The sequence below is a fragment of the Strigops habroptila genome, chromosome 10 (genome assembly GCF_004027225.2).
Source record: "Strigops habroptila isolate Jane chromosome 10, bStrHab1.2.pri, whole genome shotgun sequence".
Lineage (NCBI taxonomy): Eukaryota > Metazoa > Chordata > Aves > Psittaciformes > Psittacidae > Strigops > Strigops habroptila.
The window spans coordinates 27,623,702-27,648,275 of NC_046359.1; the positions used below are offsets into that span (position 1 = coordinate 27,623,702).

A 24,574-nucleotide genomic window follows, 5' to 3' on the forward strand; every position below is an offset into this window, starting at 1 on the left:
GCAAAATTGAAACAGGATTTTTATCTGTAGAGCTAGAGTTATACTTTTAATGGGTAATCTTGCACTTCCACTGAATCTGAACAGCAATAGCTTTTAAAGTGATAGGGCAAAGGAAAGAAACAGCAGAGAGAGTAAAGGAACAGTTCTCTCTTTGATCTGAAAATAACTCCAGCTGTCCTTTCTACCCTCTGCAACCAGCCTTTAGCTAGATGGCTGATAGTAGAGCCATCTTTTTTTACAAGAACAGACGAATTTGTCTTGATGATTTTAACACTAAATATGCTTTCTGAAGACCACTGCTCCATATATTTTTTATCTGAATGGTAGAATTGTGCAATTGCAGAATAATTGGGGTTGGAAGGGACCTCAGGATAATGCTAGTCCAACCTCCTGCTCCAAGCAGGGCCGGCTTTTACATCAGCGTAGCAACTGTATTTGCTCTTGCAGGCACTGCCCATTATAACAATTACAATATTGTTGCTCACTACCAGAAAGTGTGGGTGGCACATTCATCAGCTATCTCTGCTTGTGAGTCAAGATGTTCTGCAATGTGTGGTTCACTCAATTTCCTCAACTGGTGGAATAAACATAATAGCTCTGATATCACCTACAAATTTATCATATAATAATAGAATGGTTTGGGTTGGAAGGGACCTTAAAGATCACCTAGTCCCAACCCCCCTGGCATGACAAAGTCCAATTATTCAGAGGCTGATAGCTCTCTTTACTGAAACTTTTGAAGCTTTGAACTTTTTTCACATTTTATATTAAGTGAAAGCAAGCCCTTTTTGAAAGTTTTAGGAAAAGAATAGTTTTCTAGCAAGGTACATGGGAAAAATATAATGTAATACATTAATACTATGGATTTGTAGAGGATTTTTTTTGTTGATTTTTGTTTTGTTTGTTTTTACATCTTTTGAGACAGAACAAGACTTCAAACCTGGAGAACCCCACTTTCTAGGTCATGGACAAAATCTCCAGCTTGTAGAGGAAAGATAAAAAATAATTCTCCTTATGAAACTTTGTCATAAGCAATATTTCTCAATTAAATATTTTGTCTTTGGAAAGATTTTATTCTTTGCCTAGAAAATTTCACAAAAAGTAATTAATGTTTTGACAATATTCCACAAAGAGGAGGAAAGGACTGTTGAGCTATATAGGTACCAAACTAGGATCTATGTCTTAATTTGGTTTTGCCCTTTGCTGTACAACTAAACCATATAACAATTCCATATTATCGAGGTGAACTAATTCTGTAACTTGCCATTGCAGAACTGGGGCAGTGACCTGCTGTGTTCCGAACAGGCTCCATCCAGTCGTGTCCCAACATCAGGTAAGAAAGAACTTGTAAGCTAAAATCACAAATAGAAAAGAGTCCACCTTTTGTTTTTAAAAACAATAAGTTCTTGAAATTGCCCATCCTGGATGGGAAGCAAATAATAAAAGTTGATATATTTAGCAGCAAAGAAGGAAAGTCTGTCTTGACATGCACAGTAAATTCTGCATCACAGCAGATGTGCTCTCTGTGGATAAATGCCATCACATTTATCATTGTTATGGTTCAACTCAGCCATCAACTAAGCACCACACAGCCACTCACTCACTTCCCCACAGTGGGATGGGGAGAAAATCACAAGAGTAAAAGTGACAAAATTTGCAGGTTGAGTTAAAGACAGTTGCAAAAGCCACGCACACAAGCAAAGCACCGCAGCCTCCTCACTGGTGGGGTAGTGTGAGACGCAGAAAAGGCCTTGACTCCATGTAAGCACTGCTCAGCAATGACAAAAACATGCCTGTATTATCAGCACTGTTTCCAGCACAAATCCACAACATAGCCCCATACCAGCTAGTACAAACACAATTAACTCTATCCCGGCCAAAACAAGCACAATCATATACATATATCATATACAGCAACATGGCAGATTAATATTGCCTAGGTAGGTTAGTGGGTCAACAAGTTTGACCAACCTGGTGAGGAGCTATTGATCTATGACCCAAACCTGAAAGCCAATTAAAAGAGGTTTAATGTATGCCCCCCTAAACATATCTGATCTGTTTTCATTTTTTTCCTAAGCTCTTTTAAGTTCCATTTATTTCTGTGTTAGTTAACTGTTAAAAGCAAAGGCAAGAAGTTATGCCTCTTGCCTAACTGACACAGAATTTGAGGCTTGTTTTCCCTAGAAGTCTGTAAAAATGCTATTGGATTGGAAGCAAACACTTGCAACTTTATTCTGTTAAACTGTATTTTGTCTCAGTTGTCAATAATCCTGGTTTTTTTCTTTTACTTTTTAGTACATGAGCTACAGCCTGCAGACATCAAAGTCATAGGAGCACTGGGAGATTCTCTGACTGTGAGTACTGCTGTATTCCCATGTTTAGAATGAGAAGAGCAATTGTCAGATTTCTACCTAGATGTGATCTTGTCAGGCTTCATCAGATAGAAATCAAATTGCTTTGGCTTGGCAGGGCAGAACTCCTCTACCTGTGTCCCTTTGCAAAGAAATAACCTGAAGGGATATGAGTGACACTGGCAATTGTGTAATCCAGTAGTAAATAATTCAGGCTAGGACAGAAACAGGATCACATTCTCTATTCCACACAGTTTATTCAAGTGTTTTTGAAAAGGGAAATGTCTGCTTTGTAGGAATAGTCTTTTCTGACATCAAACCAAGAGCAAGCAATTGACACTTTTCACTAAATGAGAGATCTTTATGAAAATTCCAGTGAAAATAATTGCAGAACAAAGTGCTGCTCTCTCGAGATTATTCTGATATATCTGTATTTCAGAATTTTGCTTTCAGATGTTGCTTCCTGGCTTAGGCATCTTTCCGTTAAAACTCTGATGTATTTTGTGTACCAAGAAACGCAAACTGAAAAGAGTAGGCACAGAAAAGAAAGGCCTCAGAAAAGAACAGCAGGGAATACTGCAGATCTGCATCAAAGTTTTCTGAGAAAAAGTTCCAGAATTACACAGCACTACAGAATTGTTCTGGCATAGGATGAAAGCAAACATTCGTCTCAACAGTTCCCATGAATTTTAACTCCTGAGCTAAACCGGTGCTCATTCTAGCAGCTTCAGCCCCTGTAGACTTCAGAGGGAGCTGAAGGGACTGAAGCCCTTAAATGATTAGGCTTATCTGCAGGCAGGTGTGCATGTTTTCATCTCCTCACTAGCTCTGAAACTGATTTTGCTTGACCTGATGTAATCCTGGCTTTCCTCCCCACTGCTGAGCTTTGAGCTTTTCTTAGAAGACCTTAGTAATGACCCTGCAAGCCTCCCTCCTACCCATTGCCATGACTCTCAAAATTAATGGCTTGATTTCCTCCCCCACATCTAGTGCTATAGATGTGCACTAGCATGCATCTCTTCTTTTTTACATTTTAATTCTCTTAGTACATGAAATGCCTCAGAAACCCCTACTCAAAAGGGCCAGACTAATGCTCGAGCTTCCCGTCTCAAGAGCTGAGCAAGGCAGTTTTTCATGCTACTGTTATTCATCCAGTTCCTATTAGTTGCTCTTGCCAGAGCAAGGTGTGATCAGGCTTTTTAATAAGGAATTTATCGCTGGTAGGAGCAGGGGAGAAAACACGGCAGACTACTTCCCCCATGTTTGTACACATTCCCCATGCACAAAGTGCAGTACAGCCAGCAGCAATGCACTTTGTGCTGCCTAGCCATCCCTGGCACAGAAGGACTGCCCCAGCAAAGATCTGTCTTGGCCCACTAAGGCATTGATCTTCCTCCTGGTATTTCCCACAAGAGCCCAGAATGCACTCTGTTTATGGCTGAATTGATACCATGGCTTTTTGAAGAATACAAAATTAAGTAAAACCACTAAGAAACTTTAAAGCTGCAGAAGCCATTGCTGCCCTGAATGTGAGTCAGGGTGTTGACTTTGCTAGAGGTCTGTCCTAGTCCTGTCAGCTACTCAAATTCCTTACAAGCTTTGTTCTGATGTCTTATTTGTTTTCAAAAGATATTAAAGTTCACACTGCAGGGAGGCTGTTCTCAGTCCAGATGCAGTTGGAGATTAATGAAACATTCAGGAATTTAGTCATATCACTGGCTGGAATGCATTTGTCTGACTTCCTAGCACCAATGCACAGTGAAAGCAATAGATATGCCAACATCCTTATCTATATTGGCAAAAAAAAGTCCTGCCTACACCTCAAGTATGTGTGTTGGACTGGCAGACTGGGTCCGGCAGAGGAAAAGTGGATTTTGCACTAAAGATTTGTTTTCTTGGCAGATTAAAAACCAGCTCCTCTGCTGATTTATTTACAGCTGAAACTGGCTGGGAAATTTTAATCAGTGTTTGGGGTTTTTTTCCCCTGGATTATTAACTCTCTCAAAATCAGCTTTCTTCAGGAAGTGCCAGGATGAAGCATCTTCCATCAGAAAAATCCAAACAAATACAAGCTGTTCGTTTTAATCTGGGTCCCATTGGGTCACTAAAACAATATTAGAGTAGTAGTTCTAAAGCTTGTGTCCTTGACCTTACAGTCTGATGCATTCTGTCTGGATGTTCCATGGTCTGCTATCTTGATGAGCTGCTTTTATAAATGAGAAGCCCTTGAATTTGAAGCACAGAACATGCAGGGCTGCGCAGAGACCAGTGTGTGGTGCTGAACAAGGAAATGGATCATTTATGCTAAAACTGAGATATTGCAAAAGCTTGGCTAGATGCAGAGTAAAGTTACCAAAATGCTTCAGCACTTTCAAGCCACGATTTCTGTCTTACCTAATCTTGTAGCATTTTTTTCTCCTAGTATTTTATAAATTTTTCTTTCTATCCTTTCCAGACTGCACAAGGAGCCAAAGCATCTGACCTACAAACAGACTGGAGGGGACTTTCCTGGAGGTGAAAATGCTCAATCTTCCGTTTTTCTTTTTTGCTCACAGACACAGTTAAAAGCGTGGGTTACATGGCTGGGTAGGTACATACTTAAGCATGTAAATGCAGGGGTAGGATGCTGACAGCAAGTATTGCTTGGTAACAACTGGAAGAGTCAGGACTAGAAGAGAAAGGAAGTGATTCTTGTGGGGTGGTTTGGGGTTTTTTTGTTTGTTTTTGTTTTCTGTAGGGATTTTGTTGCTTTTTTAACCAGACCTGATTGCTGCAAGCATGGTCCAGTAGTGCGTCTGACAGTACTGGATTATTAGATATCTTCAGGAGGGGCTGCCAGGAGTGGTATAAGAATGTATTGGGTCTGCACACAGGCAAGTTTTGGGTGGTGGAAGCAGAGGTCCTTCGCATAACCAACACTGCAGGAGCCGCAGATAGATGATTAGTGAGTGTTTAATGCAGTCTCTCTTCTATGCATAATTGCACACAAATTTAGTTTCAGCAAGGTCACATGGATCACCTTTGGTGAGGGAATATGCCCTTCTATGATGGGCATCCCAGCATATCCATATGAAAAATCCGTTCTCTCAGTTTGCTCTATTCCCAGTCTGGAGGTTTCTATCTTAGCTGATCCTCTGCTTGATTTAATGTGAAATTTCCTTTCAGTGCTTTCCCTGAATTCTTGTGGTTTATCTCCTTAGTCCTCTTTGAAGTTAGTCTTTTTTTCCCTTCCTGGGCTGCTAGAGCAACATATGGTGACAATAAAACAGATGATTGCAGGATTAATCCTACTTGGTGATTCCGTTCTTTCCTTTTGTAGCATTGGAGGTGATGGGATCCTGGAGAACCAGACTACTTTACCTAGTGAGTATCCTGGAAAATCAATGTGAGAAAAGCAAAAGGCAAGTATTACTCTGAAAGTAGTCTAAGTGGATGCTAGGAAACATCTGGAAATGGTCATGCTTTCCTTACAAACAGTGGGAAATGCCCATCTATCGTGGGTTTGAGCAGTTCTTGTGAGTCACATCTGAAACCCAGGCTGACCTGACTAGCTGTAAAGTAGCTGTAGATTCAGCCCCTCCACATCACAGGATCGCCATGTGATTGTATCATCCTTTTGACTGAAATGATTAGGAGTAAATGTGCTGAAGGTGACCGAAGTTCATGGCAGTCCTGCTCCTCCCTTGTTTCATTTTCTGCTTTTCAGTGACTGACTGCAATGGCTGTGGGCAAATGAAGGGTTATGAAACAACTAGTGGTCCATCTAGCTGCGGTTGTCGACAAGGCTGTGGTTCCTCCTGACGATTTCAAGTTGCTGCATTGCACTGAAAGAAATCTAAAAATCCTACAAATTTCTTGTCCTAGTGTTCTGTGTAATTGGTCCTTGTAGTTGCCATAGAAACCATTAAGTGGTCAGTGTGACCGTAAACTGGAAGAGACTCAGTTCACAATGGTTCATCTATTTTTATGTGATCCACACTGTGGAGCAGTTTGACAATACCTGACATCGTTGGTAATAAAATCTGATATGCTTTGTCTTGTACCACTCACATTGCTGCGCTTAAAGGAAAATAGAAGGCACATTTCATTTATACAGTATAAATGAAACGCTCTGAAGAGGTTTCAGACAGCACAACAGACACAGTAACAATAACATCATGCTTCCCTGCTGAGGGTTTTGGCGAAATCTAGAAATGTGAATAAAATTTACTTCTCTGCAATAAATAGAATTATCTTGATGGGTAGCTGGAGGAGTGGGAGTTGAAGGGCCGTATTCAGAGCATCTGCTCCTCGTACATGAAAGAAAGTAACCACGATTACTGACACTCAAATTCAAGATCAGTGAATTGCGTGGGATATGCATCTCCTGGGCTGCCAGGCCCTGACTCCTCAAGGCCATGGAGAGAAATAGTTGCGATGTGAAGTTTGGACAGCAGAGTCTCCAAAGCAGCTCTGTAAGGTCATAGCGAACAAGGGGAAAACCTAGGTCCATATTCCCACCACTCGATTGGCTTGCACTTCTGTGGGAGGCAATGCTGCCAGTTGTACTGTACATGGGTGAACATTGTGGTTTTTCTTTTTAAGATATCTTGAAAAAATTCAACCCGAACCTCTTTGGCTTCTCCACTGGCAGCTCCATGGAAACAGCTGGATTCAACATTGCGGAGAGAGGTGCCACAGCGCGGTAAGCACAAGTCACAACTGAGAGAGGGCAAAGGGCTGAGAACTGGTGGACATGCAGATTATCTCTGAAGTGCGGGTTAAGGTTGGGTTACTACTGATTACCTATTTGTACTGAGCATGTTTCTGTGATCTGATGCTTTTCACTGGGTTTTTTAAATTATTTTATAAAATTCAGTATTTGAGGGGTTTATTTTTATCTCTGAATTAGGGATCAAGAGGCAACTTCCTTTCTTTATTTGACTTCTGCCCAGAATTTCTGAGCTGATGCCTTAGTTATACTTCTAATTCTACCAGTACCTTTTTCTGCCCAGCCTTCAGTACAGGTCGCTGGCTCACTGTCAGGCCATATCTGTAATGAGAAAAAAATCATGAGCATCTCTCATTTATTCCTTGATTTCTGGGAAATGTGCCTCAAGCTAACAAATAGAAGCCCACTGCTACCCTAATGGCATTAAAAACTATCCATGTTTGTAGTGCAAAGAAAAAGAACAGAATGAGCATCTGGAAATTAATTCCTTTCTCCTCTCAAAGAAAAACTCCACTAGTCTGTTAAGAACCAAAATGTGTAAGGGCTTGTACTATGTGCACTGTGTCTGCTTTATGGATACTCATGGAATTTGTTTCCAAGACTTTCTGTGACACCTTTAACAGTCAGTAAATTCGTTGCAGAAGAGTTAAAGGATAGCCTGTGTAGCTACTCAATACCTCATGGGAGCCCTGAGCAAAGACTTAGGGGAGTCAATATGGTTCTGGGAGTCCAAATAATGTCACTGCATTTGTGGGGATGCTGGAGGGAGGCAAGGCTTATTAGCTCGAGCACAGTCTTCTTCTAGTGCACCAGGAGCTCAGGTCTCCAGCTGGTGTCTCAGCATGGTTTGTGCTTCAGCCCATGGACAGTGCATCTGTGTAGAGCTGGACTGGGACTGGCAGTTCCACAGCGTAAGCAATATCTTCCAGCCATAAGACAAGCTGTAGGAATTGAAGGCCAGATCAGGAAGGCTGGTTAGGTGCCCAGCTTCTGTGTAAGCATCAAACTCCTCCACTAGATTTCAAAGAGAGTTATGCAAATAAATGTGCATCTGGGCATTAGTGGTTTTCTCCAAACAAAATGCTCTTAAGCCAACTCTGAGATGGGAAGAATTCATACCAGTTGCCTGCCACTTGGCAGTCATCCTAGCTGAAGCCCTTTCAGATCAGATTATTCACTTGTGCAACTGCTGCTGATCTCTGTCCTATGTTTGCTCATCCTTTTGAGGCATTGCTTTCCTTGTACTGATTTCTGCTTATCCTAAGATGCCCTGAAATGAGGAGTGGGAGGTCAGGAAGATGATGTATTTTTAAAACACACATCTAAAATGCTTCTGTCCTCTCTCTTTAGCAATATGTCAGCCCAAGCACATGCATTGGTGGAGCTAATGAGAAGCAGCTCGGTGAGTGGAACTTGGACCACCCCTCAGTGCTCCCATGGTCTCTGGGAGATGACTTTAATTGATGGGATGCTTGAGTAGTGATGGAAGAAAAGTCAGTATTGTTGTCTCTGGTATGCTTTCCAAGATGAATGTGCCAGGGATTGTCCTTTAGGAGATGATAATTTGCCTATAGAAATCCATGCAGGTAGGTGCAAACACACAGGCAGAGAATAATGTAGGATGCAGTGCAGCCAGCGTGGTAGTGAGGAAAGGAGAAATCTGAAGGTTATGGGAGGATCACAGGACTGCTTTAGTTGAGCAGCACCATTCAAAGCGGAGGTTGTAAAGGCTGAGCGTAAAATTGCTGGAGCAGGCACCTAGTGACCAACATGAATTATTACACTATCCACTCTTGGGTCTGGGAAATGGCAATATTGGCAAGGGGGACAACTGAAGTCTTCCCAGGAGACTAGGCCCTCTGGCTCTGAACAGGCAAGTGATTGATCAGTGGCCAGAAACCTCAGGGTTGGGTGAATCCCTATCACACCACAATTAGTAGGGAGGGGATGTAGCATTGAGGGCCTGACTGCTGTGCCAGCTCCACTGACGGCTATGAAGGGCACTAAAAGGATGATTCACTTTTAGTTCAGTGGCTGCTGCTGCAGTTTTGGGTGGGGGAAGGATATCTGGGAGAAAACTAAGGATGCCCTGTTCCAGGTGTTGGCTGAATTTGAGCAGATGGCAGTCTGGGTGTGAGCTGTTGGTTCAGGGAGAGTACCCTGTGAGGGAATGGGAGTGCCTGCTGCTCCTTGGCTCAGGCTGAATGGGAAAGGAAGGTACTGAATAAGCAGGATTTGTCAAAGCATGTGTCTCTCTGTGCCAGCACTCTTGATGGATGCTGCATGCTCACCCCACTGTCAGTTACTCTGTGTTACCGATTGTTTGGCAGAGTGAAGGGAGCTGGCATGTGCAATAAAATAGTATGTGGCTCTAGAGCTTTGTTTTATTCACTGCTTTTTATTAATCTTTAAAAAAGGGGAGAGGGGGAAGTCCCTGCCATGCTTTGCCTCTTCATGAAAGGCTTTCCAAGCAAAGTTCTGGTTAAGGAGCAGAATTCAGACCTGTGGGTGATTCCCAGGCCCTCCCTCTATTTGTGGGATCCTTTCGCAGATGTTTGTTATGTAAATGCACTACGCTAAAAATAGTTGCCTTTGATTCCTTTCTTTGTACTGAATGTTACAAAATGTTTTGATGAGATCCAGCTCTCAGCAGCGCCTATTGTTAGCTTGCGGTGACGTGGATGCTGCAGCTGCCCTTATATGAGCTCAGTGAAGTCACCAGCCTCCTGGACTCTTCTATTTTAATCCAGCTGTCTGCTCCCTGGGGCACCCCTCGCCCCTCCTGCCCATGGGGTAATACTTGCCCAGCTGGCAGGGATCCCCAGCAGCTCCGGTTCCACAGCTCCATGAGTCACTCCAGCATCCACTCCCACAGTGCTCCATCCCCACACTGCCTGCAGTGTTCAGCCACTGCCAGCAAATCTCCCCTGTCCATCCCTGTCCTGAAGCTTTCATTTAGGGATGCTTGCTGCCACAGACACATTTCCATGCTTGGCTACCCGGACAGATCTCATCTGCTGAAGGGAATTTCCTTACAAAAGCTAAGGTGAATTGCAGCTGGACTAGCAAACAGTTCACATTTTCCCTCTGGACAGATGCTTTTCTTTTGCTAGCTGAACTCAGCATCTCCTTTCTTTGTGCTGCCATGCTGTCTGCAGCCATTTGTGAATGTGACCTCTGCACGCCTAAGCAACGGATGCTGCAATCTGTTTATTTTATGTGCCACTAGAAAATTAACTTCGAAGAAGACTGGAAGCTGATCACCATTCTTGTTGGAGGCAACGACTTATGCCAGTACTGCTTGGACAAGGTTTGTGTCTCTGAATTAGGCATGCTCATCCAGGCACTTGGCAAGTGACCAACCCTGGAAATACAACCTTTCTCTCTCTCTCAGTGAGCCAAAGTTCCTCTTTGTTTAAAAAGCACTTAGAAGTCCTGTTCCTTTAATCTGTGTTGTATCAGAAACAAGTGCACAGCTTTTAATACTGGAGCACTGCAGCTCTGGAGTCATGCATTATTTAAAACCCAGCAGCCTGCCCCACACTGAAGAAAACACCAAAGACAAACTGAAGAGCTCTCCCAGCTTAACTGGACAAAGCAATCAAGGCAGCGTGGTGTCTTAGGCATGTTGTTATGGGGACACAAGCAAAGTTTTATTCTGGAAAGCGTCTCCATGCAGTAGTCACTGGGGATGCCTGATTCTTGTTTCAGAATGACACCAGAAGAAATAACATCAGTTTATATTGAAGAAGATGTCTTTTATCTAGCTGTCAGTGATCCTCCCCTCTGAAAAGGTCCCTGTGATGCAGACTGGGGGTCTGGACCACAGCACGTTGAAATGACTGAGGCTGTTCTCTCAGTTTTGCTCTTTTTTGTTGTTTTTTAGAGGCTGCTGCCTGGAACCTTTGCCCCCACAGCTCCACCTCTATAACTACAGTCACAAAGTCGTTTTGCCTGTGGGTTTTGTGGGGCCTCCATTGCGATTTCCCCAGATTGGCAGAAAAATAAAAAGGTATCGCTCTGTTCATAAGGCAGACTAGTCTGGTCTGGATCCCATAAAAAACAATATGAAATCCAAAAATGTGATTTATGTAGACATTCATCGGGCAAAGACTATGCCAAGAACTATTATATACCTTGGGATTTTCTACAGAGATTAAGGGACTATATTAGTGACATAGAAACACAAATACTATATAACCTGTGTAGATGTGGCAATAAACTTCTTGACCTGAAAATATATCTGCCAACAAAGGCAAACACGAGCATTGCATCAGTGTATCTTCTCATGGGCTGTGTTGCAACTACAGAATCTGTGGGCTCCTTTGTTCAGGCAAAACAGTTAAACTTCATAGTTCCTCAAAGAAGACTGATCCTTATTTATTTATGTGTTTATTTTAATTACGCAGGAAACTTATTCAGTGCAAAAGTATGTAAAGCACCTTCAGGACACTCTGGATATTTTCTATGAGGAGGTAAGCTTTTAAGGAACCTAGCAAGCTATGTTCCTGGCAAGCACACTGATGTTCTCACCTCTGATAGACTGTCAGTGATTATGTTTCATACAAGGTCATACTCCAAATAGCTGGAGTCAGACTCAGAGCTGCATTTCAAAAACTTTGTTAGAAAATGCCCTGAGAAAGTGGGCTGCAGTTTCAGGAAAACTGTGTTTCGCAGTATTTTTGCTGTGGACCAAACATAACACGACCTTACTGCCAGTTCTGATAGCTAAACCGAGGTTTCATTTACCCTAGGGAAAATGGAAATGCCCCAAGGGCTGCAGCAACATTTCAGCTAGTTTGTACAAGCTGCTGGGATGTTTTTGGCTGACATCCACCATATGTTTCCCTCCCCCTATATACCATCCTCGCACATGCCATTGGTTGCAGCCAGTGCATTTTGCTCTGACTCCCTGACCTATGGATGGCACTTCTTCCTCACTTTGTAGTGGTATCAAGTTCTGTGATTTGGTATGTCTGGTTCTTATAATCCCTGCAGCTGCCAAGAGTCTTTGTCAACATGGTGGAGATACTAGAGATTTCTGGACTGCGTCAGATCGCAGCAAGCTCTTCAACATGTGCTTTGATAGCAAAGTAAGTGAGCAAAACAGGTCTTTGCCTTTAAAGGACTATTTTCTTGGATCGATTTAAATTGCTTCTACAGCAGGCATCCTCACCGAGCTTTCCACACTACTTCCATTGCAGCCTTTACGTGATACACTAGTTCCCATCAACTTCCTATTACTTCTTCCAATACTTCAGCTAAAAGGCATGCGCCTGTAGATAGCAGAGTTATCACTTTTCTTCCCAGCTCTAAGGCAGCATGTCACAGTACAAGTCACCATATAAGTGGTGTATTGCTGAACTTCAAAGCCTTTTTTGTTCGGCCATTCACTGGTCAGCAGCACAGGCTGACATCCCTGATGCCTCTGCCTGTATTCAGTGCTGCATTACCTTTGGTGCAGGCTAGGCTGCATACAGCAGAGTGCACAATCAGGAACTGCTTTTCACATCTAATAGAGGAGACAAAAATCCTAACTCAAAGAAGGTTGGAGGGCTTGTTTTAGAAAGAGCAGAGACTTTACAGGAGTCAGCATGGACATGAAGAGGCTCTTTAGTCTAGCACAGAAAGGTATAACAAAGACCAGTGGTTGGAAGCTGATGCCTAATGAATTCAAATGAAGTTAGGCACAGATTTTTAATAATAAAAGTGATTAACTACTGGAACACATTAGAAGGGAAAATAATGGATTGACTGTCTTGCTTGATGTCTTCATATTCATTCCAAGCACATTCTTAGAGGATGCATTTCAGTGAAGCACACGTTATTACCTCTCAATATGGGGTAACAGAATAAAACACAGTGGTCTAAGGAGTCAGACTACAGGAACAATTTTTCTTTTCTGTCTTTAAACCCTCAGATTTCTGAAAATCTGCTGTAAACCTATATGTGGGATTTTTTTCCATTCTAACGCATGTGGTTTCCTGCTGATGTATGGCATACTGAACACTTCTGCATTTGACTCGCAAGTTGTGGATCCTGCAGTTCTTACCCAGTGTTCACTTTGAAAATGAAGTCGGTAGGGATTTTTTGTCCACTTCTAAGCCAAAGAGGTGGCTTTCTTTCTACATGTGATCTTTGAGCACCTATCCCGAGCTTCTTGAAGCAGACACACATTGCTGAAGAGTTGCATAGGCTATTCCAGATCAGCTTGTAATTCTAGTGTTTCTTTCATTGAAGGAACATTTGCCCGTGTATCTTAAACCCCGAGGAAAATTCTTCTGAACTACAAGAAATTAAGAGAGTTAACAGAGATTTTCAGGTAATACCTTGATTCTGTAACTGGCCACCTTCACTTCTGTCTTTTCATATTGCTTCCTCTAGAGCCCTTCCTCTCATGCGTATCCTCAGTGGGACAGAGAGGGATAACTGGGAAACAGCTTGGCTACAGTCTACCCTACCCATCTAAGTGCTTAGCAGCAGGGCAAGTCTTTCCACACTGCCTTATGATTTGACCCCAGTTCTGTTTCCAGCTGCTGTTTCAACAGCTGAAAAGGAGTTACCGATGATGGCTGTTGTGTTGATGTGTTTCTCTGTTATGAATCCAATGAGTAGCTCACACAAATTAATATGTTGCTGAAAGGGTGATAAATTATCTTGCATCAGCTGTTTTGTGGTAACTTAGCAGAAGAAATGAACTAAACCAACCTGATATTCCTTTCTTTTGCCATAGGCTGAGAGCATGCACACAGATAGCTTACCATGGGTCAGCTTGCTATCTGAGAGTAACCTTTCATAGCCTTGGGCATAAGATTCACTCAAAATTAACAAAGGCCATAAATAGCTACTGGCACAGAGGGTTTTTCCATCATTATTCCTATGAATATAGGAACCACTGTATCAGATCACATTATGTTCTCCAGCCTTCCATTCTGGCTCTGGGCAACAGTGAATGTTGTCCAATGAATCTGACAATGCTCAAAAACCCATCTTGAAAAATACTCACATAAACCTACTAGAGGGGACATTTCCATTTAACTAAGGAAGTGGGATTAGGGATGTTTTGAGATACGGCCAGAAGCATTAGAGTTTATACCCATAAACTGGCAAGCAACAATGAGATGTTTTTATTATCTGTATGAATGTCTGTGGCTGTAGTTTTCAAAAGTGGCAGGTAATTTTTCAATGCTTAACTTTTATCTTACTTCAAGCACTCCATTCTGAAGTGCCCTTCAACCTCAAATTGGCATTCTGAACCCATTTGTCACTTCTAAACATTTTGGCCAAATTCCTTTTATTTAATTCTTTGTAAATTCTCATCTCACTGTGACTGTGCAGCACTGAATTTTATAAGGTATGAATTACTTTCTTTTCATTAAACAACTTTACAGTTCAAATTATCCTAGCTTTTGCGCATTTTCCTTATGAAAATCTCTTCATGAACCAAGTTATCTTCTTAGCCATTTCCTGGACTGCTTTTAAAGCGGGCTTTATACTAACAATTTATGGCTTCCTACATTGAAAGAATGCACGGCTTTTGTAGCTGACAAATGTTAGAAGAACCTTATGTTTCAAATCATTAAACTCCGTACAGGCTGAAGCCTTACAGCTCGTCAGCAGCAGTCGGTATGAAAAGCGTGAAGACTTTGCAGTTGTCATGCAGCCGTTTTTCCGAAACACGTTGTTACCCCTGGATAGCGTAAGTCCTGTTTTAATTTCCCATTATTCAAGGACCAGTATCTTGACTTCTCTAAGTCAGTAAGATTGATTCTGCAAGGACTGTGTTTTCTTCTCTTTGCACAGCCTAGCGGCACAGGGTGGAACCTGCAATAAGTGACAGAGGGGAAAAGAGGAAAGACTGTGCTGCCTGTGAATCAAAAAGGCTTTAGGAAACATTGGTAGCGTGCACACATTAACCCTAAGCACCCTCTGGCTTCCTCTAAACTGCATGTTGCTTCCCTCATTGGGGTCGTGGTTGGTATTCATGCGATTTTCGTCTGAGCTAGGTTATGGAATATGCTCAGGTTTCCTTCACGTAGAGACCAGAACTTGCATACCTGCTTCATCCCAGCCTGTAAACAGGAAGCAGCCTTTGAAGCCAGTGATTCTCCTTTTCTCCATCCTTAGCATTACATATGCAGTGTAGTTAGGGATACAAATATTCAGTATGAATCCTGGTCAAAGCCACCCAGTTTTGCATAATTATGATCCTTTTGTCACATCATCCCCATTTTGTTCTGGCAGCCTTCAAAGTTCAAAGAATGGTCGCTATACAGGTAGTAATGAGGCAAATTCTCTCTAAGACAGATATTTGCCACAGCTGGATAAAACCACAATTTTTAATGTTGCCTGAAATTCAGCAGATATTTCAACACCTGAAAGGTTGTAAGTCTGAGTTATAGAAGTTTAGCAAGCAAGAGTAAGGGGTTTTCTGTCAGTTCTGTACAAGGTGGAGTGTGGGTCAATGGCAGTGTCCATGTAAGAGCTGTGGCTCTTGGCTTAATGAGCAGTTTAGGTTTGTTATGAAAACTGCTGTGTGAAGTTGAGCAGGCTGCTTTGCACAGAAGGTCTCAAGATGCAGTAATCAATGCACAGTTAGGAGTACCTGAGTTTATTTGCAGTGCCAAAATACAAGCATATTGTCTTTAGGAAGATGCCAAAATTGTGAAGTGGGAATACCAAGCACGGTACACTATTAGAATACATTATGTTAGATCTTAAGGGTTGAAGCATGCTGAGAAATACATTTTTGTTTTTATCACAGGACAGCAAGCCAGATATGAGTTTCTTTGCTGCAGACTGCTTTCATTTCAGTGGAAGAGGTTATGCTGAGATGGCTATAGCTCTCTGGAATAACATGGTAAGAAGTTACAACCTAGATCATCATGTGTTTGTGATAGCAGTCCCTCCAAATGGTCATGAGAAAGGTGTCTGAAACAAAAAAGTATACAAGAAAAAAATTGAGATCCTAATAAGAGGGGGCTGTTCAACTCTGAGACCCTTCTCACCCTGCATTGCTTACAAACACAATCCAAAGTGATCATGGTGCGTAAAACTGTAAGTCTTTGCTCATTCAAAATGAGAAATCCTGAGAGTCTTAATGTAAGGAAAAATCCTTTTCTGATTTGGTAAATAACTTGTATTAAAGCAATAAACCCCAGCCTAGTTAAACATTCAGTCCTGTAGGTTTCCTGAAAATGTCTCTTGAATGAGCTTGCCCTTCTTGAGTGAATTCTGTTAGATTTATTAGAAGCGTGATTGAATTTTTGCTGCCGTTCATAGTGTGGACATGTTATACCACCCACTCTAGTATCTGAGGCAATTCTAGTAGAGACACTGAAACTAATGTGGGTCTGAAATCACACCTATGATGCCTCTGCTTGCAGTCACATCCCTTCTGTCGTTTTGGGGGAAACGATAGCTTTTGAGTAATGCTGTAAGAGTTTGTAAAAGGCGTGTGCTAGACTTGATAACTCCAAGGTCACACTTGCTTTCAGAACCATGATGCTTCCCGTGTTGGAAGGAAGACTATGCCATTTTCATGCCACAGCAACACTTCCTCCTCTTGTCTCAAAAACACTAGTGCCCAAACATATTGTGCTAGCAGAAATCCTGTATCCTGGTTTGTACAAGAAATAAGCACAAATGGAGAGGAATTTCTTTTCCATTTAAGTAAAAGTTTGAGCAAGATAAGAAGCTTACAGGATACTCCAAAATGAGCTTGAGCACCAGGACTGGGCAATTCACGGCATAAATCTGTGCAGTTGCCCAGTATAGCATATGAGCGTTAGGTCCAGGGTTATAAAAAGCAGTAGACGTACAGTGCACGTACATGCTCTGAGCAATTGATTTGTGCGTGCACAGCAAATCTGCCTGTTTTCCATCAGGCTTCTCTGTCTTGGACTCCACATGACAGCAGTCTGGTAGGCTTCACTGTGCTTCACAGCTCGAACAGGGCTAATGGTGGCCCAGAAACCCCAGGCAAACGTAGAAAACATTCAAATTGAGCATGGCTGCAAGTTTCAAGAAGAAAAAGAGACAATACCTGGATATATGGTAGCCTTTAACTGGATTTCTATTGCCACGTGGCGTTCCTATTAGTCATTACTCATTTCTGAATCACCGTCAGTCCTTTTAACATGCCACTGGAGTTTTATTCTGTCCAGACTGTCACTCATTTCCTACGTGTGTAAGGTTATTGACACAAAGCTTTCTACTGGGGTGGCAGGGATCAGGTTCTTAGTGATGCTGAGCACAACTATTTCCTTCTATACAGATTTGTCAGTCTATGTCAGCTGAAGATTTTACTGTTTAAATCTAGTTCTTGTAACACATCCCCGCTTTTCACTCTCAGTCCATGTGCAAGCTTTTACTGTAAGGCCGTATTGTTTCCCTGTTCCCTGAAAAGCTCAGCAGGCTGTAGGCTTATGGCCAAATGACATGGATTCTTGTCAGTACACATAAAAGGCCAGACTGTGCCTGGCCACTGCATGGGTATGCAGGGATGGGGATGGCTTAAGGAGCCTCTCCCTCACCTTAATGTTCTTTGCCCTTTTTGCTTTGTGCAAAGCAAAGCAAAACATGCTCCTGCTCTCTGAAGTAAGTCAGAAGACTCTGTAGTTTTAAGGAGCTGTCACTGGTCCCAAATCCCTCTCATCAGTTCTCTGGCCCAGGAGAAGAGCACATGGACAGTGTATTTAGCTTGTTTGCCACATGCTTTTGATGATCTGTGTGTTTTTCCAGAAGCTGTCCTGCATGCTTGTGGACTTGGGGATACTGTCATCTTTTAAGTTCAGAGGCTAATGCTCCTGAGGAACAGATTGTAGAGATGAAGCAAGCATGGCTGGCTGCAGAATTTTGCACCTTATCATCCTTTGTCTGGGCTCTGTGCCAAACTCCTTACCAAGTGCCCTGGCATGGGAAGTATTACAATTATCTACAAATAACCAGTTGTATGGCAGACAGAATGCTAGAGGATATGAGCCATGCATCTTACAAATAACCACATCAGAATTAGAGCTGTTCCCTTTAAGAAGCAACAAAATTACCAAATTCGGTCTTCACGACATTAGCTGGCGGGCAGGCCAAGTGATTAGGATTCCATATGAGTCCAGCAGGACCCCATGACAACCAGCAAAACCTGGCATTCTGTTTTGCTTGTCATCTTCTCTCCACTTGTTAGCTTTCTTCCTTTCCCTAGGCACGTTTTTCCATGGTTCATCACATTTTGTTGCGGTTCATCTCACTATTTTTATTTTTCAGTCTCTACTTTCTTTTTTCTTTCCTTCTTTTATTTATTTTTTTTTTTTTAACTGAACTAGAGAGAGAAAGTATTACCAGTGTTTCTTCCATATGGAAATCCTATGAATAGAATTTGTTTTCTCCATATTGTGATGGGCTTATTGTGGTATTGTTTCTCTCCAGCATACAGCTGACACTTTAATCACTTGAGGACAGTAAATGCACATATGGACAATAGCAGAAGCAACAGCACTCCTCTGTGCTGTATTCCCAGAAGCGTTGGATGACAGCTCTGCTGTCTCTATGGGCCAGTCCTGAAGTCATTACTTCAGGCATGTCCATACACAATTGTAAACAGTTAACATGACTGAGCAAGCCTCTACTTGTTAGCTTAACTATGGTAACCAATGGTATGTGCACTCCTACCCAGCCACAAATGCTATGCCATTAGCCTGGACATATTTTATGTTGGGTTTGAAAGGGACTTGGGGTGAGCTATTGCAACTTAGCTGACAATTGATAATATAAAAGGCTCTATTTAGCTCAATTCTTGCAATCTCATGAACCTAACTTCAGCTAAAACTCTAAGGGAATTTCTCAACTGGGTGAATATTGCAAAGGTTGGCACCATCTCATCCTGTCTCTGTAACTACATCATTTCTGAAGTCACTTCCATCACTGCAACACCTAAGCATCTTTCTTTCTGTAACGTGCTAAGCAACATGACTAACATCTGTCATGTGGGTTTGGTTTTTTTTCTTTGTGGTTTATACTGTCATTTGAGATGTGTACGTGGGAGAACTGGGTGTATAGTGAACCACTTTGTTTTACCAGAATATTTAAAGTATGTGGTATTCAGAGTTACTTTCTTCTCCACTCAGTGGAAAGGGAGGAAAGGCTTCTCCTGTTCCTTGCTTTCAAGGGAATTTTTCTGCAGAAAGGAGATCAGATTCTCATTGTCTTCAGTTGATGAGTGTTATTAAAATGTTTGGAAACTGTCCTGTGAAACGCCTTCTGTGTTGCACCTTCCACCACATTTGTACATTGCTGCAAGCAACCAAAAGATTGGATAAAAAGTTATAACCACCCAAGTCAGAAGAGTCTGAGGAGGTAAAATACCCCATTATTTTTACTATCACTTTTCTCTTCTTCAGCTGGAGCCAGCTACTGGAAAGCAAACTTACAACAACTTCACATATGACAGATCAAAACTCAAGTGTCCAAGCTCAGTAAGTAAAGGCCAAGATGTCCATACTCTCCATTAATGACTTTGATTTTTCTCCTTTCTTATTGGTAAAGTTCTTTAAAAGAGTATCTTTGTGAAGGCTTTGAAGAGCCAAAATATACTCTTGTTCTGTTACACACAGAAAATCTATGTAAGATTTAATGGAAAAAAAATTTATCCTCACTGCAGTAGAACACTTTTTTCATTTAAGCCAGTTTCCATGAGTCTATATGGTTGTCTGTGGCAAACCAGTTTGGAAATGATGCCATCGCTCCTGATTCTGAGCTGGCTCCTTTTTTTTTCTAGGAACTTTCAGGTGATAGGGCAAGAAAGAGTTTGACCTAAGACAGAAAGTAGAAACAGCTGATAGTCTGTCAAAAGATTGTCAGTTCCTCTCTGGGAAGGGGCAATCACATATTGTCTGAATGCTGCCTGATGAATGGTCTGTGGTCAGTAAAACCTTTGCTTTCCCTTTGTAGGAGAAACCCTTTCTATTCACACTGAGAAACAGTGGGTTCAGAAATTCAGACCTCAACTTGGATAAAACTGAACCTTCAGTCCCCTACTGGGCTGTCATTGTGGCTGCAGTAGCTGGAGTCCTGGTGGGTTCTTTACTTATCTGGATAGTGCTGAGAAGAAGAGTCAAGAGGTACCAACACAGGTCTGACACAGAGAAGAACATGAAAATGACATCTCTGTAAAACAAGTGGAACAAACATCTTTCTCTGCTGAGGCTGTTCTCTGGTGAGACACAGAGAGCAGTAGAATAAAAAACCCCTGTTGGATATGAATGAAGCTTCTTGGTTAGGGATTTTGAGGCCCAATAATCTTGATCAGAAATGTACTGTAAAGTTAGCTTTTGCACATCAGTCAAGTGGAGGATGAAGTTCAAAATGTTAAAGCTTTTCATTCTGGGATGCAACTCTCCATTTCATGAATATTACTCAGGATGTCAATTGCTTGCGTGAAGTGAGAAAACTTGTTCATGCACTTTGGCACCTTAATTATCCATCTGCCCTTTTTTATTATAAAACTGTACATATAATGTTAGATCCAAGTCCATGATTGTGACCTGATATTCCCCAATAGCAAGGTGAGATGAAAAAGAAAAGTTGACATTTCACGTTAGATTGCAGCAGGACCATTAACTTGTAGGTGCTCAGGTGATTCTACATGGGCAAAACAATGACATGGAAACATCTTTAAGACAACTTCTGAGCAACCTGGACCATCCGTGAGGCATCCCTGGTGCAGTGCTGGGCAGCACAGCTAGAATAACTGCACTCTCTCCACTGCCTTGTTCTCCAGGCTCTGTCCATCTGGGACTGGATGTGGAGCTGGGCCATGCATATCACTTCTCCTCTGGGGCTAAGTAGCCTAAGGGCAGTCCTGTGCCCTCCTGCCCACCACTGTGTGGCAGCTGGTTTCAGAATGACTCTTCCTGTGGAGAAGCAATTTCTTGGTAGCATGCAAAAGGGGGTCTAAGCAAAATGAGGTAAACTAGCCAGCTTAACCCTTCTCATAGGGCCTGTGGTGTGTTCAGGTCTCCCAGGCTGGACACTCCGTGGCTGTTCTCCAAGGAGGAATTTGCAAAGTTCCTTTAAAAATCCTGATCAGGAGTTCAGAGATCTTTCCTGGAAATTATCCAGTCCTTGTTTTATATTTGCAGGTCAATTCATATGGTCTGCTAGTACAGAAGATACTTCACAGGTTCCATGTGATCATGTTTTCCAGTATATTTCTTATTTCCTATGTCAAATACTTTACATTTTGATTGTATTGAAGCCAAAGTGTGGTTTGCACTGGTGTAATTTTTGTGAGGTGTACTACATGTCCGCTCCAGAAATGTAAATGAGAAGAAAATTAAAATGTTTTGGAGAAGAAAGTGTTCTGAGGTTCCTAAATCTACTCACAGAGAGGGAGAATGTACTCCTTTCCGTTTCTCCTTTTTCCGTTTCACTCCTCTCATTGTCCTTGCTAAGATAAAAGAGGTGGATAAAGTACAAGCTGTACTTACAAGTCAGGTTTCAGGGCTGTAGCTCCACTCACCTCTCCTTTCATCTGCTCTCAAAGGCTGGGTTATTAGAGATAGGACTTTTATTTGCCTAAATCTCATCCACAGATGTGCGCCTGGGAGCTCTAGATGCAGCCACAAATGGGGATATATTTTGAATGCAAAACAGAAGCACCTGCATCTTGCTTCAGTGCAGCACAGGCTGCTCTTCCTGTCCCTGTCTTCCCTCTGGGTCATTAACTATCTACCTGATAACCCAACTGCTGGTATTTATTTAGCTCAGTAAATGGAAGCATACACAGCCTCAAATCTGCAATGCAGGAGGTAAGATTTACCATATTCCAGTCCATTCCACGGCACTCTCACCTCAGACACATTGGGAAATATAAGCCTTGCAACCCGAGCAAATATCCCAGTGGATCATGAAGGCTACAATCTCCTTTCACCCCTAAATGTTGTTCTTGTGAGCCCTCTTCCCTCCTGGGAGTTTGGATAGCCTTTGCTCGTACAGTTCTCAGCTTGAGAAGGAGTTAGAAGATATAGTTCTCTGCAGAACCTTTCATCAGTACTAGGTATTTCAAAGGAAACTCAAAACAGTAGTCCAGTGCTGATTTACCTTTCTAAATCATTGACTGCAGAAAGTGGGATGAGGGTCCTACAGCATGAGTTAGAGCTACAAAATACTGCTGTTTCTCACATCAGGTTTGTCCTGCCTAGAGATGGGGACAATGCATATTGGGTTTCTTGCTGGTGCCTCCTGCTAGAATAAGTAGACATCCTCTTTTCTCACTTAGCTAAATTTTGGTCTGAGCTTCTGAAAGCCAAACCATAAGAGGTGCAGCCAGTTGGGAACTGAGGGGAAAGATGGCTTTTAGCTCTTCCACCATCCTGACGGATGCTAGAAAGGAAATAATTCTTGTGCAGGAGTGACTCTGTTTTGGAGTGCAGATCCTCAGTTCCCTGTGGCATTCAGCTCTGTAAGGAATGCTGTCTTTACTGATGCCTTGGGGAACTAAGAAATCATTGAACTCAAGTTAGGCTGGCTCCGTGCTGCTTTTCCAACAGGAGACTTTTCCCCTAGTTTCTGTAGCTGTGGTGTGGCTCTAATGCATTACTTAGCAGGAGCAGATAGGAGCTGGAGCAGACGCTGGCAGGCTTCTTATTTAGTCTAAGGAAGTATCTTCTGGCATCTTTCTGGTGTAGAATGAAGTATGTGATGAACTGCATTGACATTTAAAAAACCCATCAAGAATCATGCAGCTGCTCCACAAGCAAAATTATTTCCTTGAAGATATTACCGCTGAGCATTCCCTCTGTGCTCATTAAGCGAAGGTAACATTAAGCTGGAGTGAATGACAAATGATTAGGTCTGGATCTTCGTCTGGCTGCATTCAGTGACACATTAAATCAGAAAGTAATCTGTGCATCCTGTTTGTCAATTGTCCATTCCCCCATTTTTTTTTCTGTAATAAGTGCCCTTGGTTTCAAATACCCTTATGGCATTTTCTCTCAGTGGACTGCTGAGTAATCCCAGAATGCCTACAAAAGAAAGGAGGATTAGGGAGGAACTTTAAGTCTCTATGGAAAAATAAATGAAATGGCCAAAATCCTGGCCACCTCAGCCCAGGATTTTGCTTTGGCCAAGGGTGGTCTCACTCACCACTGAAAAGCACTTCTTTTGTGTAAAGTGATTTCCTAATATCCTAAGAAAACAGGCTTTATGGATTCTTCCTCTGGAGAAGAGCTACTGCTCAGCCCATGTGAGCAGTCTCTGTCCAAAGGGCCTTTGTGGATACTGGCCTCACTGCCCAGCTCAGGTTGTTGCGAAGGGCACTAAGAATAAGCGTTACACTGTTGACTGGTCTTGAGAAGTAATCTGTTCTTCAAACAGGGAAGTAATGGAGCCTGACAAGTGTTGGCAAATTGTTTGTCTGAAGCTTTGGCAGCAGTTGAGTTCAAGTTCCGCCCTCCTTTGTGGCTGCTGATGGACGTCCCTCTTGTCATGGTACAATGTGTGCATTTTGCTTTGTAAGGTCAAACGGCACGCAAGAGTTTTTCTCTAGGGTGAATTCACCCCAAAGTCCGGTTTAGGCGCTTAGTAAACCTAGGGAAAAGAGGGGAAATTCAGAAAAACATCCACACAGAATAATTCTGTATGGCTTTGGAGATTGCTAAATGCTTCCTCCCACCAGCTTCTAGATGGTGAGATAGAGAGATACTGATGACAAATGATATAATTTTAATAGCTGGTCAGTACGTTATAGATTGGGACACCTGGGCGAGGATTTTTTTACTTTGAGGAGTATCTAACTAAAATGTTAACTTCACCACAAGGAGAGGAGTATGGAAAAGCCCTGGATTTTTACAACTCTGCCTTTGTGTGATTCATGTTCCCTGAGGTATTTAAAGAATTTGCTATTGGAAGACCACAGGTTTGCAATGCTTGCGCTTTTTTTTTTTTTTTACCTTTTTTTTTAGAAGAAAGGTATCTGGGATTTTGGGAAAAGCAAGACAAAATTCTATCCATAAAGTAGTTCACAAATTACTTAAATGAAACACGTTTTCTGGATATCACAGATGTTTGAGCATGACAGAGAAGATGATCCTGAGAACTATTGCGTTAAATGTTTTTCTGTCCTGGGCACACAGTTTGCTCATCCAGCAACCTGAGAAGCATTTCTAGGTCTGCATCCAGGAAAGGAGTTAGTGGAAGAGGGAAGAGAGCCTGGCACATTTTAACTTAGCACATGCTAAGCCTATTCCATGTAACTGTCAGCAACCCTCCTTGCTACCACTTAGCTTTTGAGGACACCAGATGTTACAATATCTTTTGACTGTTGAATTCCTTTCTGAGTTCAGTAGATTTCTCTCATGCATTTTGAAACCCAACACTATTAACACATACCTGACTGGGCTAGGGAAGATTACTAACGTTAGCTGCTTCTGATGAATGTCCTAGTGCAAAGCAAAAGTTGTTCTGTTTTTGACCATTGGAGAGAACAGTCACCCGAGGGAAAAAAAGACAGAAAGCC

At 42.2% G+C, this 24,574-nt stretch overlaps 1 protein-coding gene across 1 annotated transcript in view; it reads left to right on the forward strand.

Annotated features, from left to right (window-relative positions):
* Positions 1 to 21,339, forward strand: part of PLB1 (phospholipase B1) — an 88,074-nt gene extending 66,735 nt beyond the window's left edge. Inside the window, 14 exon segments of the mRNA XM_030499956.1 lie at positions 1,273 to 1,333; positions 2,296 to 2,354; positions 4,807 to 4,865; positions 5,671 to 5,714; positions 6,936 to 7,035; positions 8,413 to 8,464; positions 10,292 to 10,372; positions 11,472 to 11,537; positions 12,061 to 12,155; positions 13,303 to 13,384; positions 14,657 to 14,761; positions 15,827 to 15,922; positions 19,458 to 19,532; positions 20,008 to 21,339. Of these exon segments, the coding sequence (XP_030355816.1) occupies positions 1,273 to 1,333; positions 2,296 to 2,354; positions 4,807 to 4,865; positions 5,671 to 5,714; positions 6,936 to 7,035; positions 8,413 to 8,464; positions 10,292 to 10,372; positions 11,472 to 11,537; positions 12,061 to 12,155; positions 13,303 to 13,384; positions 14,657 to 14,761; positions 15,827 to 15,922; positions 19,458 to 19,532; positions 20,008 to 20,229 (1,197 nt within the window). The 3' untranslated portion in view covers positions 20,230 to 21,339.
* The last annotated feature ends 3,235 nt before the right edge of the window (positions 21,340 to 24,574 follow it).